We start from the raw sequence: 12,777 nt of genomic DNA, 5'->3' as shown, positions 1-12,777 counted from the left end.
ACCTAGCAATAGCGTCTGGGCAACCGTCTCAATCATTTCCATTGAGTCTGGTGCCAGGGGGGGAACGCTGCATAAGACACACCCAGAGCAATGTATTTAAAAAGTAGGGACATTGAGGTTTCTGCTTTATGATGCATTTACATGACACTTCAACATTCTATGGCAGCCATGTTAGCTCCCCATTCACTTGACATGAGGAATATTCTAACAATGCTATGTAACTGAATGTCTGGAATTAGAACAATATTCAACATTCTAAAAGTTGGTCTATCTCTCTAAATATATGGCTCTGGACACACCTATTGGGGTGAGAAATGTCTCCCGTGTGTCTCCAGGTTTTTAGATATTTGTGAAAATGTATTAAAAATAAAAGCAGAAATACCTTATTTAAATAACGTTCAGACCGTTTGCTATTAAACTCGAAAATGAGCTCAGGTGCATCCTGTTTCCATTGATCATCTTGAGAAAATTAACATTCAATTCTCTGGCAAGAGCTCTGGTGGATATTCCTGCAGTCAGCATGCCAATTGCAAGCTCCCTCAAAACTTAACACATCTGTGGGATTGTGTTGTGTGTCAAAACCGCACATTTTAGAGTGGCCTTTTATTATCCCCAGCGCAAGGTGCACCTGTGTAATAATCATGCTGTTTAACCCTCTACAGTTTAAGCCCTGTCTATGCTTAGGGGGGGCGGGGTTCTAAGCTGTTTTATCAGAGATAATTTAGCTATTTGATTTAAAACGTTAAGATCCCTTAACGTATCAAAAAATAAATATATATATTAGATGAAACATTGAATTTGGCATTACTGATATTAGTCAATAGAAACACATTGAATTACATTCACTACATGGAACAACATCAAAAGGAAGTTTGTTTTTAAGTGTCTGTCCTATATCTGAGAGATATAAGAAAGATCAGGAAACTATATATATACATTTTCAAAAAGTCAACAATTTTATATTTTTTTTGTCATTATGGGTTCTTCTGTGTAGATTGATGAGGGGGGGGGAAACAATTTAATCAATTTTAGAATAAGGCTGTAACATAAGGTTATAGAGGGCCAACTGATTGTTGTGGAGCTTCCTTAGTTAATGGTCACCGTAGTGCAATTTCAGATCAAAGCACAAACTGCCCAGCTAGGTAGCCTTAATAGGAAACATAACTGTTGTTTTAACAGTAAAACAACCCTGCATGATCACTCTTCATTATGAGGACCAATGGAAAGCTCAGATATGAGTGCCATTTAAGTCAAATAGAAATATGTTTCAATTGAAAAAACAAACCCTGCCATTATCAGAGTATATCTGGTGCAGTTGAGAACCCTGTGTCTGTTTCATATGCTATTTTTACTCACAATGTATGGATAATTAAACAGAGAGAATGGGAATAAGATATCTGGAGACTATTCTCATCTGCGTAGATATCTACATGAGAGGATTGTTGCTTGTAAATATTTTTATATCAAATCAGGAAATTGATTTGCCTCACCCACTCACTGTGAGAACATATACTGATGACATAATCTCCCTGAGGATTTATTGTGTCCAGAAATGGTTTGAGTCCAATATTACATCTAAGCCTCCGTTTTGTAGATTTGAAAATGCATGACTGTGTAAAAATTGTTTTGACAGAGTGTTTTATCAATCGAAAAATATCAATAGACTGACATACTGTATTTTGGAAAAGCTGTGCGTAATTTCACTGATTCCATCGTAGACACGTATTTGATTGATTACCATCTCCCATGGACTTATAGACCTATATCAGTAGGAGCCTATCAATGAGAAATATATAGTCCTAATCAAATACAAACAAAAATATATATTTCTTCGCTATTTAAAAAATAGACCAATACTTTCCAATTGTTGCGCTAGAAAAAATCTATTTAAAAAACGCATCACTGGCGCAAATTCAGTATGGGTGCCCCTCCCTCCCTAGCTGTATGATGGAGTGTGTGTGGGGGGAACCCGGTGATTTCCTCTACCAGTTGAGTCCATCAACTCTAGCACACACAGACGCGCAACGATGTGCGCCGAGCGGTTGGAGCCAGTCTCTCTGCATTGCCAATTTCATTGAACCGAGGACTGCATTGTTACCATTTTTGAAGACCCAAGTTAACCTTTTATTCTCAACATTTCTTCCTTTTCGTCCTTGTCTTGTCTTTTCAATATGTGCTGATATTGAAGGGGAGAGGGGAAGGTAGAATGGGCGAAACCCTCTGGTTCCCTGTGTAACTCTGGAAATGGATCCGACGTTCTCGCAGGGAGACAAAGGTATAAACTCAATGTTTTCACCTAAATAGTTGTGAATATATTCTTATTTTTCCTGTTATTTTCTCAAAGATTTCGTTGTTTGTTTTGTGTATTGAGAAGATACTCTCCAGTAGTGTCTGATTGCCTGTGACAGGGTCGTCGGCATCGATATCGGCTTTTCACTTGTTGAGTGAATTGAGATTGAGCATCTGCTTGAGGTGAGGTCACCTCAGTAGGTGGAACAGGAAATGGCTATAACTATAGGTTATTTTAGGCTGAAGGATAAATCGCCACCTAAATTAATGTGTCGTTACATTTGATATTGTAGCCTATACCTGTGACTAGGCTATCTGTTTTATGTGTTGCATTGGGTGTTAGCCTGTTTGTTGTGACTAACTTTTAAATGGGAATTTTTATATTTAATTCCAATATTCATTAGAAGCACCTTGATTTGATGAGGTCGCATTTTCCATAGGCTACTGCATAAAATTCCACTTGGGAATCTAATTAACAGTAGCCTGTATATGTATAGCCTATAGCTTTGCGGAGTGCAGCCCTCTGGACTTCTGAATTAATCTTCTGCATATTATAAATGGCATTCTTTTTCGTCTGTTTTTAGATTTATGTATTCATCATTTCTATTTGATCGTCTATTGATGACCTGCATAAAGGCAAGCATTTTGTATGACCAGATGCCAGAACATTTCAAGATACTGAATACCAGTAGGCTACTGTAGTATATATTTATATCTATCTATGTATTTTTTAGGTATGTGTGCTTTGATGACAGAAAACTGCAATGATTTAGATTTTAACATGTGTATTTGGTCCAGCACTGAGGCAGAATCATATTTATAATTAATACCTGTCACCACTCATGACATTAAGCTGTCTGGTAGAGTAGCCAGCTTTTGTTCTACTCTGAATGCTACACAATGGCTAACATGGTTTACATTGTCTACAGTGCATTCGGAAAGTATTCAGACCCCTTGACTTTTTCCACAATTTGTTATGTTACAGCCTTATTCTAAAATGGAATAAATTCTTTTTACCCTCATCAATCTACACACAATACCCCATAATGACAAAGGAAAAACAGGTTTTTAGACATTTTTGCAAATGTATTAAAAATACAAAACTGAAATAATACATTTGCATAAGTATTCAGAACCTTTACTCAGTACTTTGTTGAAGTACCTTTGAAGGTGAATCTTCGCCCCAGTCTGAGGTCCTGAGGGCTCTGAAGCAGGTTTTCATAAATGATCTCCGGGATGCTGTCCTTCTAGGCAGAGTTGCAAAGAAAAAGCCATATCTCAGACTGGCCAATAAAAATAAAAGATTAAGATGGGCAAAAGAACACAGACACTGAACAGAGGAACTCTTCCGAGAAGGCTAGCATCCCGGAGTCGCCTCTTCACTTTTGACGTTGGAACTGGTGTTTTGCGGGTACTATTTAATGAAGCTGCCAGTTGAGGACTTGTGAGGTGTCTGTTTCTCAAACTAGACATTCTAATGTACTTGTCCTCTTGCTTAGTTGTGCACCGGGGCCTCCCACTCCTCTTTCTATTCTGGTTAGAGCCAGTTTGCGCTGTTCTGTAAAGGGAGTAGTACACAGCGTTGTACGAGATCTTCAGTTTCTTGGCAATTTCTCGCATGGAATAGTCTTCATTTCTCAGAACAAGAATAGACTGACGAGTTTCAGAAGAAAGTGCTTTATTTCTGGCCATTGTGAGCCGTAATCGAATCCACAAATGCTGATGCTCCAGATACTCAACTAGTCTAAAGAAGGCCAGTTTTATTGCTTCTTTAATGAGCACAACAGTTTTCAGCTGTGCTAACATAATTGCAAAAGGGTTTCCTAATGATTAATTAGCCTTTTAAAATGATGAACTTGGATTAGCTAACACAACGTGCCATTGGAACACAGGAGTGATGGTTGCTGATAATGAGCCTCTGTACGCCTATATAGATATTCCATAAAAAAATCAGCAGTTTCCAGCTACAATAATCATTTACAACATTAACAATGTCTGCACTGCATTTCTAATTTGATGTTATTTTGATGGACATAAAATGTGCTTTTCTTTAAAAAACAAGGACATTTCTAAGTGACCCCAATCGTTTGAACGGTAGTGTATGTTAAATGTAGATTAATTTTCCATGTCAAAGATGATTGGGATAGTTGGGTAACAACTACTTTGTCCTGTAGAGAAGAGTATGCCTAATATGTGTATGTGATGAGAGAGAAATATTGAAATGTTATGATAGATCTCTACAGCTTGTGAATCATGGCACTGAAAGACACTCCCACTCTGTTCATGTCCAAAACCTCTCACTGCAGCTATCTGTATCCACTTCGCAGTTCAGAGGAAGGATTAAATAAATGAATACATTGTGGCAAAATCCTGTGGTCAAAGTGAACCCTCACCACAAGCCAAATTTATTAAAATACATATCAGCAGAAATATATTACTGTATTGCAAATAGTCAGTACTCGGCAGCGCTACTGCGCAAGTTATTCAAAGTCAACTGTTATACTTGAAAGAATGTTATGATCCCTGATTAACATTGCTCAGGTGCTGCTGGTGGCTACAAAGTCTGATTGATTATACTCAACATGTAAGCACAGTATTTCTTCATAAATCCTAAGTCACACAATCAATCACTGTTTGTTATGAAATTGAGTGGATCTTAATTAAAGGTATTCAGATTCATGGTTAAATTATTGCTACATATAAAGCACATACATTTTCCCCTTGAATTCATTCTTACAGTAAATGCAGTCAAAGCTATGCACCAATTAGCCAGGCAGCTTGGTGGATCCAGGGATCAATGATTGGGACATCGCTGGATCAGATACTGAGTTGGAATGCTTTCATTCGAGTAGTCTCACTGATTATGTTTACATGCATTCAATAATAGGATCGTTGTGAATACTCTGATTGATATAATAGTTTGATTAAAACATTGTTATGCTTTGCAAGAAGAAAGAATTCCCTAAATATCCTGTTTACATGGACAGCTGATAATAAGGGTGCCTGATGGGACTTAAAGAAATGTAGAAAATGACCGGTCCAATCACAGAAGGTCCTATCACAGCAATCATATCATTTTTTGGGAAGCCTATTTGATTCTGACTTCGGAAATATAGAGTTTGTATGTGAAACTTATTTCTTAGATGCATACTTTCGGATTATATGAATTCAATTCACATGCGCCAAAGAGGGAGGATCGTGCTGCTTATGAAAGCACATGTGCAGATCAACTACACCGCAGGAACTCTGATTAAGGAACTCTGATTAAGGAACTCTGATTAAGGAATCCCGATAACTCAAAAGATTGCAAAAAAATATAAGTATTTTAGTCCATTTATGCTTACTTCGCTTATTACTTTACGGCAATTAAGATAATCATGACTACTGCCAAACTCGCAGTACTGTCAAAATCAGTATATAATCAATATGATCAGTTAATATAGAATTATTACCGTGCATGTAAACATACTCACTGTGGAGATCGGTGGGCTACAGTACAGACAGAAGGACACCATGACAAATCACCTCATTCACATTGTCAAAATTATTGGCTTATGTGATCAGCAACTCATGGCTGTCTGAGAGTCCACAGCTGACTTTGTGCTCATTGAAGAGCTTGGCCAGGGACTCCATGTATAGGCCATGATAGTGGTCCACCTCCTCCTGAGTGGGAGAAGGCCTCTTTGGCACTGGGATAGGACTACCCACGACAATGGTGACAGGGCAGTGGTAAGGCATCCATAACCAGCGTTCACCCATGAACAGACAAGGGGCAAATCCCATGATCCTCTTACAGAGTTGCTGTAACCTCCAGCCCACACTGCCTTCTGAGAAGATCACCTGGCGGAACATATCGTTTTCCCCATACGAGTAGACGGGCACCAGGTCAGCCCCAAACTCCAGGGCCACTTTGACGAAGCCTTTCCTCTGCTTCATAACTACAGCGTTGACCCCAGGCAGACTCAGCAGAGACTCAGCAGCGCCCCCTATAATAATCACCAGCGCATTGCCTTTCCCACTTTTAGACAGAAGGTGCTTGAGACTGGGCTTGCTGACTGGACAACAACCTGTGGCCATGACATATTCCCTGTAGAGGGGGATCTTGAAGAGGCCACTCAGGATGCAGAGACAGGAGCGCACCCCAGGGAAGAGGTCCATAAAGCCACAGGCCTCCGTGGTGAAAGTAGTAAATGCTCCGAGACTCAAGACCCCATGAGGATGACACCCTAAGATGTAGTTCTTATTTGGGTTCAACTCCGCCGTTTTCACCAACTTCATTGGGAAGTAGTCCCTTACGTGCTTCCACACTTTCCAGTTTCTCACAAATGCAGTTCTCCTACCCCCTCTTTCAGGTGTGTGCCGGTCCTTTAACTGCCATATGAAGTAGAGAGTAGGCAGCAGCCACAGAGACGTAAACATAAGGTACACCATCAACCCAATACAAGCCGGACCAAAGAGGGGGAGTGTCAGCACCGCTTGCAGAACACTGATATTCTCCAGGAAATCCTTCCTCTGAGTCTTTTCTTGCTTCATCCCTTCAACCTTTTCTGTCCTTTTCCCAAAGTTGTTCACAGCGTGACTGCGCGAACAAGTGCAACTTTCCTGAGAGCACCAGTACCCTGTGTGAATGTACTTTGATCACAGTTCCAGTGAGGCTGCAGATAACAATCACTTCCACTCCCGCAACACTTTGATAAACATGACAGAGTCCAAAGTCTTTAACCATTTACAGCGCACCAAGATAATAGTTTGAGTTTATTTTATTTTTACAGGGACAGTGCACATTAATCAACGTTTCAGTAAAAGTACCAGTTTTAACCAGCCGGCTAATTTTCAACCGCACAGACAGTACAAAAAGCAACAAGACAAAATCCATAAAAGCAACAAAGTGTTTCCACACCTCACAAGTTACAGACAATAGACAACATGGAAAGTGGCAATATACAGCTAGGGATTATGTTCACAAATCTGATTGACCTTTAGCCATGTCTTCATGTAACTATATTAACAATACTATTATCGTAACTCGAGATAATCTGTTTACGAGAACACATCTCGGAGCGGAAGATTATGTCCCTTGGTGAGTTCCCGGATCAGCAGTCAAATCAAAGGTTTAAACTCCATAGACTGTCGAGTTACAGCTCACAGCAGACAGACAATGCATGGACTGCTTGGCAAGTTTCGAAAATCATGTTAGTTAGTTGTCATGTTTCAATCTCAAGTATATTTCAGCGTGGACAAGCATTGAAATCTGACATGATTGGCTGTGATTAAAACATTGATTCCAGGCTGTATCACACCCGGCGGCAATTGGGAGTCCCATAGGGCGGCGCACAATTGACCCAGCATCGTCCGGGTTAGGGTTTGGCTGGGGTAGGTCATCATTGTAAATAAGAATTTGTTCTTAACTGACTTGCCTAGTTAAATAAAAAATGTTGACGTCAAACGCTTATGCAGGCATTGAAAATATCAGATTTTTTGTGTGTGTTCTATTTCCTCCCCTCTGTATTCCTCAGCCCCACCCCCACGCTTCACCACCCCTACCCCAGCCCCACCCCAGCAACACCCATCACCACCCACACCCCACCCCCCCACATCACCACCCACACACCAGCCACACCCCAGCCCCACCCCCACCAATCACCAGCCACACCCCCACCAATCACCACCCACACCCCAGCCCCACCCATCACCATTGCGAGGCAATGTGAGGCATGGAGTGGCTAGATATAGGTGTGTGTCTGTGTGTGTGTGTGTGTGTGTGTGTGTGTGTGTGTGTGTGTGTGTGTGTGTGTGTGTGTGTGTGTGTGTGTGTGTGTGTGTGTGTGTGTGTGTGTGTGTGTGTGTGTGTGTGTGTGTGTGTGTGTGGCATTAGTTCACAGACAAGGAAAGGCAGAATATTTTAACCCATGAAACATCAATTACTTAATGCAGAAGTCTCCCCTCACGGTCCAAATGCATATTGATTTTAAATGTTAAAATCGATGGAATGGATCTTTGCTGGCTCGGTTATTGCTGTAGTCAATTAACAATCATTCCCAGTCGAATCTATGTGATTAATAAGTGCACTTATGGTCAGTTGTGTAAGGGTTTGTCCTATACAAAGAGTAGAAAGGACAACAATAACACTTCACTGTGCTCTTATTAGGTACCGTAGTGGTTAAGAGCATTGGACCAGTAACCAAAAGGTTGCTGGTTTGAATCCCCATGCTGAATAGGTGAAACATCTGTTGATGTGCCCTTGAGCAAGGTACTTAACCCAAATTGCTCTGGATTAGAGTGTCTGCTGAAATGTAAAAAACATGATTTATGAACATGCTTATTACCCCTATACGAGACTATGAAATATAACAATAAAACCATTTATAATCTTTGTTATAGGAATTTGCTGACAACAGTCATGACAATGCCCTCTAACAGGAAAAATGTACTACAAGAACACACATAGCATTATTGCATTACTCTGACAGGGCATATTGCATTAAGTCCCTCTCCAAGGTCTTTCAAGTTGTACTTCCCTGCCCGTGTTCCCTTGTGATGTCTTGAGCAAATGTTCCTACAGCAGGTTGGTCTGTCTCCAGGCGTACCCTTTTCACAGATCCTCTGTTGCATTTTAATAAGCATTTCGCTATGGACCCGATTCCAACCGGAGTTAAGCACGCGTAAATGGAACATAATTCCCTTTTTATGCACTTTTCTCTCTCTGCGTATTCTGACCTTGAACTTAAGCTTGAGAATTGCATGCTATTCACCTGTTATTTGTTTTTGTGTGCAGGTCCAATAAATTAAGGTGTTGTGGAGGTGTGTCTACAGATACGTCTTATTCTGATCTTGACTTAATGCCCTAATAATTCCATCACCTTTACACATGAGGGTACCATGAATAAGGTCTAGCAAACCTATCAGTTCCACGTGGAAATAGCGTCAACAAATGTTTTTCCTATAGAAATTACACCATTCTCCATGCACTGTCTTTTCCAACTTGATAAGAGCTATTGATAAGAGCTAGGTAAATGAGAAATCTGTTCAGATAAGGGAATTGTGTATATAATTTACACTTATTTTAGATATATTTTACCTTATAATAGCTGGAGACAAATGTGAAACCAGTCATATGGCAGCAAACTGAAGCAAATCAACATATCAACTTTCCCACAGTAGTTTATGAAATGCTGTGCCATTGTGCAGAATTTAAATTGTACAGCCTTTTAACTTGCAGGGATGGGCACCCTCGAATGTCTTAATTATAGGCTACCGTGACTTTCTCTGTTTCCTGTTTCTATCATGTTAAATATTAGTCACTATCGGTATCGACCGTCAGTAGGCCTAATAACAAAACATATTCAATTTACTGTTAGTTCCCTTCAGTTGGTATAGCCTACATTATAATTCCATTTAATTCCATTGTTTAGTTTACCTTCATTTGCTTCCTCTGTAAACGCTGTCACAGCCATGTGGTTGTTGCTGAGGATAATATAAAAAAAGACATGTAGGCTAATTCAATCATTATGAAGCGGAGCGCAGACCAAGCAGTTTGAACCTGACGCATGGCACAATACTTGACTGTGTCATCACACAGTTCCATGGTTAGTGCAGGCAATAGACGAGGGTATAGCCTACTATTGTACACTATTCTCCCTATTATAATTCTATGTACACTAATCTTCCAATATTACCATGTGTTAAAGAACTGAATGTGGCAATTTTCAGAATGAATCAAAACACAGTTGTCTTTCTTTTGTGCGTAAGGGCTCTCCAAACCTGTTTTTTATGATTCGAAAATACTTTCCTAACCCTAAATAATCTACAAGATCAGAGTATTTTTTTTACATCTACCAACTGCTGCCAAAACGGAGACGAATATTTAATTGTTTCATTGATCCCTAATATTCTGAACCCATTCTCTCAATATATTCTTTTAAGTCTGTAGACAAAATTCTAACTAAAAGGTACACTGTATTTAAAGGGATGGCTTAAGATAAATGTACTTAAAAACCTATTGAATGAAAACTCCACAAGAAAATCTGTTGGCAGGCAAGTGGGAGGGTTTTCAGATGTTCAATTACATTTATTCAGCGCGTGCAAGGGAACCATGCCTGCAAAGCCCGTTACGCACCTTCATAAGGTAAGTCTGAATACCAACTACAGAGAAGTGTGTAGGAAAGGCGTGCGTAAGATAAGGCTTACTTTCGGAAATCTAAATCGGGCCCTATAGGAATATGTTATGGATATAAACCTTTTTTGTGTTTCTCTAAGGCATTGTGGTTTCATAATAGTTTGACACAGAAATTATTGTTAATCTTCGATATTACACAGTTTTTGATTATTAATGTTCCTTCTCATTTTTTTCAGCACAGGGCAGATTTCAGATCTGCTGAGCACAAACTTGAATGTTGTGAAAATTCTGTGCAACTTCAAAGGCACATTTAATGCGAACACTGAGGCTGTACCCACTTTAAGTTACAGTTTTAACAATGGCCAAGTAGGCTACTGTGGCTATTTGATCATAATGTAGGCCTTCCTGAGTGTCCTACCATCAAAAACAATGGAAAACATGCATCCCATTGTAACCCATTCAGCCACAGCAGCAGCCAATGTGTGGCCTACATTCCATGAGAAAAAAACATGCAGGGTGTCATGCCCTGACCATAGAGAGCCTTTTATTCTCTATGTTAGTTAGGTCAGGGTGTGACTAGGGTGGGTTATCTAGGTTATTATACATCTATGTTGGCCTGGTATGGTTCCCAATCAGAGGCAGCTGTTTATCGTTGTCTCTGATTGGGGATCATATTTAGGCAGCCTTTTCCCACTGTTTTTTTGTGGGATCTTGTTTGTTTCTGTGTACTTGCCAGTGTGCACTGAATTTGACTTCACGTTTAGTTTTGATGAGTTTCTTTAATTAAACATGTGGAACTCTACGCACGCTACGCCTTTGTCCGTTAATTCTACAAACATTCGTGACACAGGGCTTGACATTAACCTGTTTATCCACTATTCACACACTGTTGTTGTGTTGTTTGATGCAAGAAACCACTTTACAATATAAAATGCATTATTATTCCCATACCATTATTACAGAGAATCAGACACATTATTCTACCCTCTGCCTATTGGCTACTAAGCTTATTCAAGCCTGTCTCAAAATACAACACTGTATTTTTACCTGACAAAGCTCTTTACCTGACTTGTTTTTCAAAGATGTCTAGAAATGTACACATTTTGTGCTCTTGTAGGAAGCAATCACTCCCCTATTGCTGACCCTATTGGGTCGAGAGTTTCAAGTTCCCTGGTGTCCACATCACCAACAAACTATCATGATCCAAACACACCACGACAGTCGTGAAGTGGGCACGACAACACCTTTTCCCCCTCAGGAGACTGAAATGATTTGGCATGGGTCCTCATATCCTCAAAAAGTTATACAGCTGCACCATCGAGAGCATCCTGACCGGTTGCATCACCGCCTGGTATGACAACTGCTCAGCATCTGACTGTAAGGCACTACAGAGGGTAGTGCGTATGGCTAAGTACATTACTGGGACCAGGCTTCCTGCAATCCAGGACCTATATACTAGGCGGTGTCATAGGGAGGCCCAAAAGATTGTCAAAGACTCCAGTCACCCAAGTCATAGACTGTTCTCTCTGGTACCACACGGCAAGCAGTACCGGAGCACCAAGTCTTGGTCCAAAAGGCTCCTTAACAGCTTCTACCCCCAAGCCATAAGACTGCTGAACAATTAATCAAATGTCACAGACACACGGCTGATCCCTGTCTGCCCACAATGGTGGCTGTATGACACCATGTCACCGTTTAAGAGCCCTCTACTGTCACAGAGAAGAGAATCTTCCCACCGAGGCAGCAGGGCTGGGAGGAAGAATCTCAGCAAACATAGAATGTTCTTAGAATGTTAGGTGATATTTCTCTTCAGCTTAAAATAAGGTTGAATTAAAGGTCACTGACTAACATTAAGGATTGTTTTGGAAATGCTTGGTTCGTATTGCAGGAACCAACTTCGATACAGCATAGCCTGACCATCAAACAATGGTTGGTTTCAATAATGATCTGCCCAGGGGGGAAAAATAAAAAATAAAAACAGGTTCTAAGAACAACACTTTGTTAACGTTCCAAAGACGGTGTCTGCAGACAGGGTCTAGCTGTGGTTTCTTGTTTCAGTTCGTAGGGGGAAGCTCATGGTTGGTTGAGCAAGACAGACAGGACCTACACAACCAGACTGCTGAGCCAGTCAAATCACCCTCTGACACTGACATAAACAGTGCATACAACAAGGAGGGAAATGTGTTCAAGAAAAAGCTTAATTGTAAATTGGTTTCAATAGAGACTCTTTGACAATTCAGCTAGGAACATTGATTTTTAGTGTGGAGTACTTGCAGCTTCCCTCTTATTCAATAAAGGATAAAAGGGTTTCCTCAACATTCCCATCACTCTTTTGAGAGTTATATCCACAGAGAGCTGGTGGGAGGGCAGGC

General features: G+C 40.3%; 2 protein-coding genes across 2 annotated transcripts in view; one reads left to right on the top strand and one right to left on the bottom strand.

Annotated features, from left to right (window-relative positions):
- Positions 1–1,900: 1,900 nt before the first annotated feature.
- The window catches only part of LOC129818971 (uncharacterized), a 30,335-nt gene continuing 19,458 nt past the window's right edge, over positions 1,901–12,777 (top strand). The window contains exon 1 of the mRNA XM_055875382.1: positions 1,901–2,275. Coding sequence (XP_055731357.1) covers positions 2,245–2,275 — 31 coding nt within the window. The 5' untranslated portion in view covers positions 1,901–2,244. The remainder of the gene's footprint in view (positions 2,276–12,777) is intronic.
- On the bottom strand, positions 5,842–6,828 carry LOC129818972 (diacylglycerol O-acyltransferase 2-like). The gene has a single exon (XM_055875383.1). It carries the CDS (start codon positions 6,820–6,822, stop codon positions 5,842–5,844), a length of 981 nt encoding a protein of 326 aa, XP_055731358.1. The 5' UTR covers positions 6,823–6,828.

Source organism: Salvelinus fontinalis, chromosome 21 (genome assembly GCF_029448725.1).
Source record: "Salvelinus fontinalis isolate EN_2023a chromosome 21, ASM2944872v1, whole genome shotgun sequence".
Classification (NCBI taxonomy): domain Eukaryota; kingdom Metazoa; phylum Chordata; class Actinopteri; order Salmoniformes; family Salmonidae; genus Salvelinus; species Salvelinus fontinalis.
This window is presented reverse-complemented; position numbering and strand designations above follow the sequence as displayed.

Bases quoted from the DNA above. Each gene is read 5' to 3' on its own strand.
- LOC129818972 (XM_055875383.1), bottom strand. From the start codon at position 6,822: ATGAAGCAAGAAAAGACTCAGAGGAAGGATTTCCTGGAGAATATCAGT.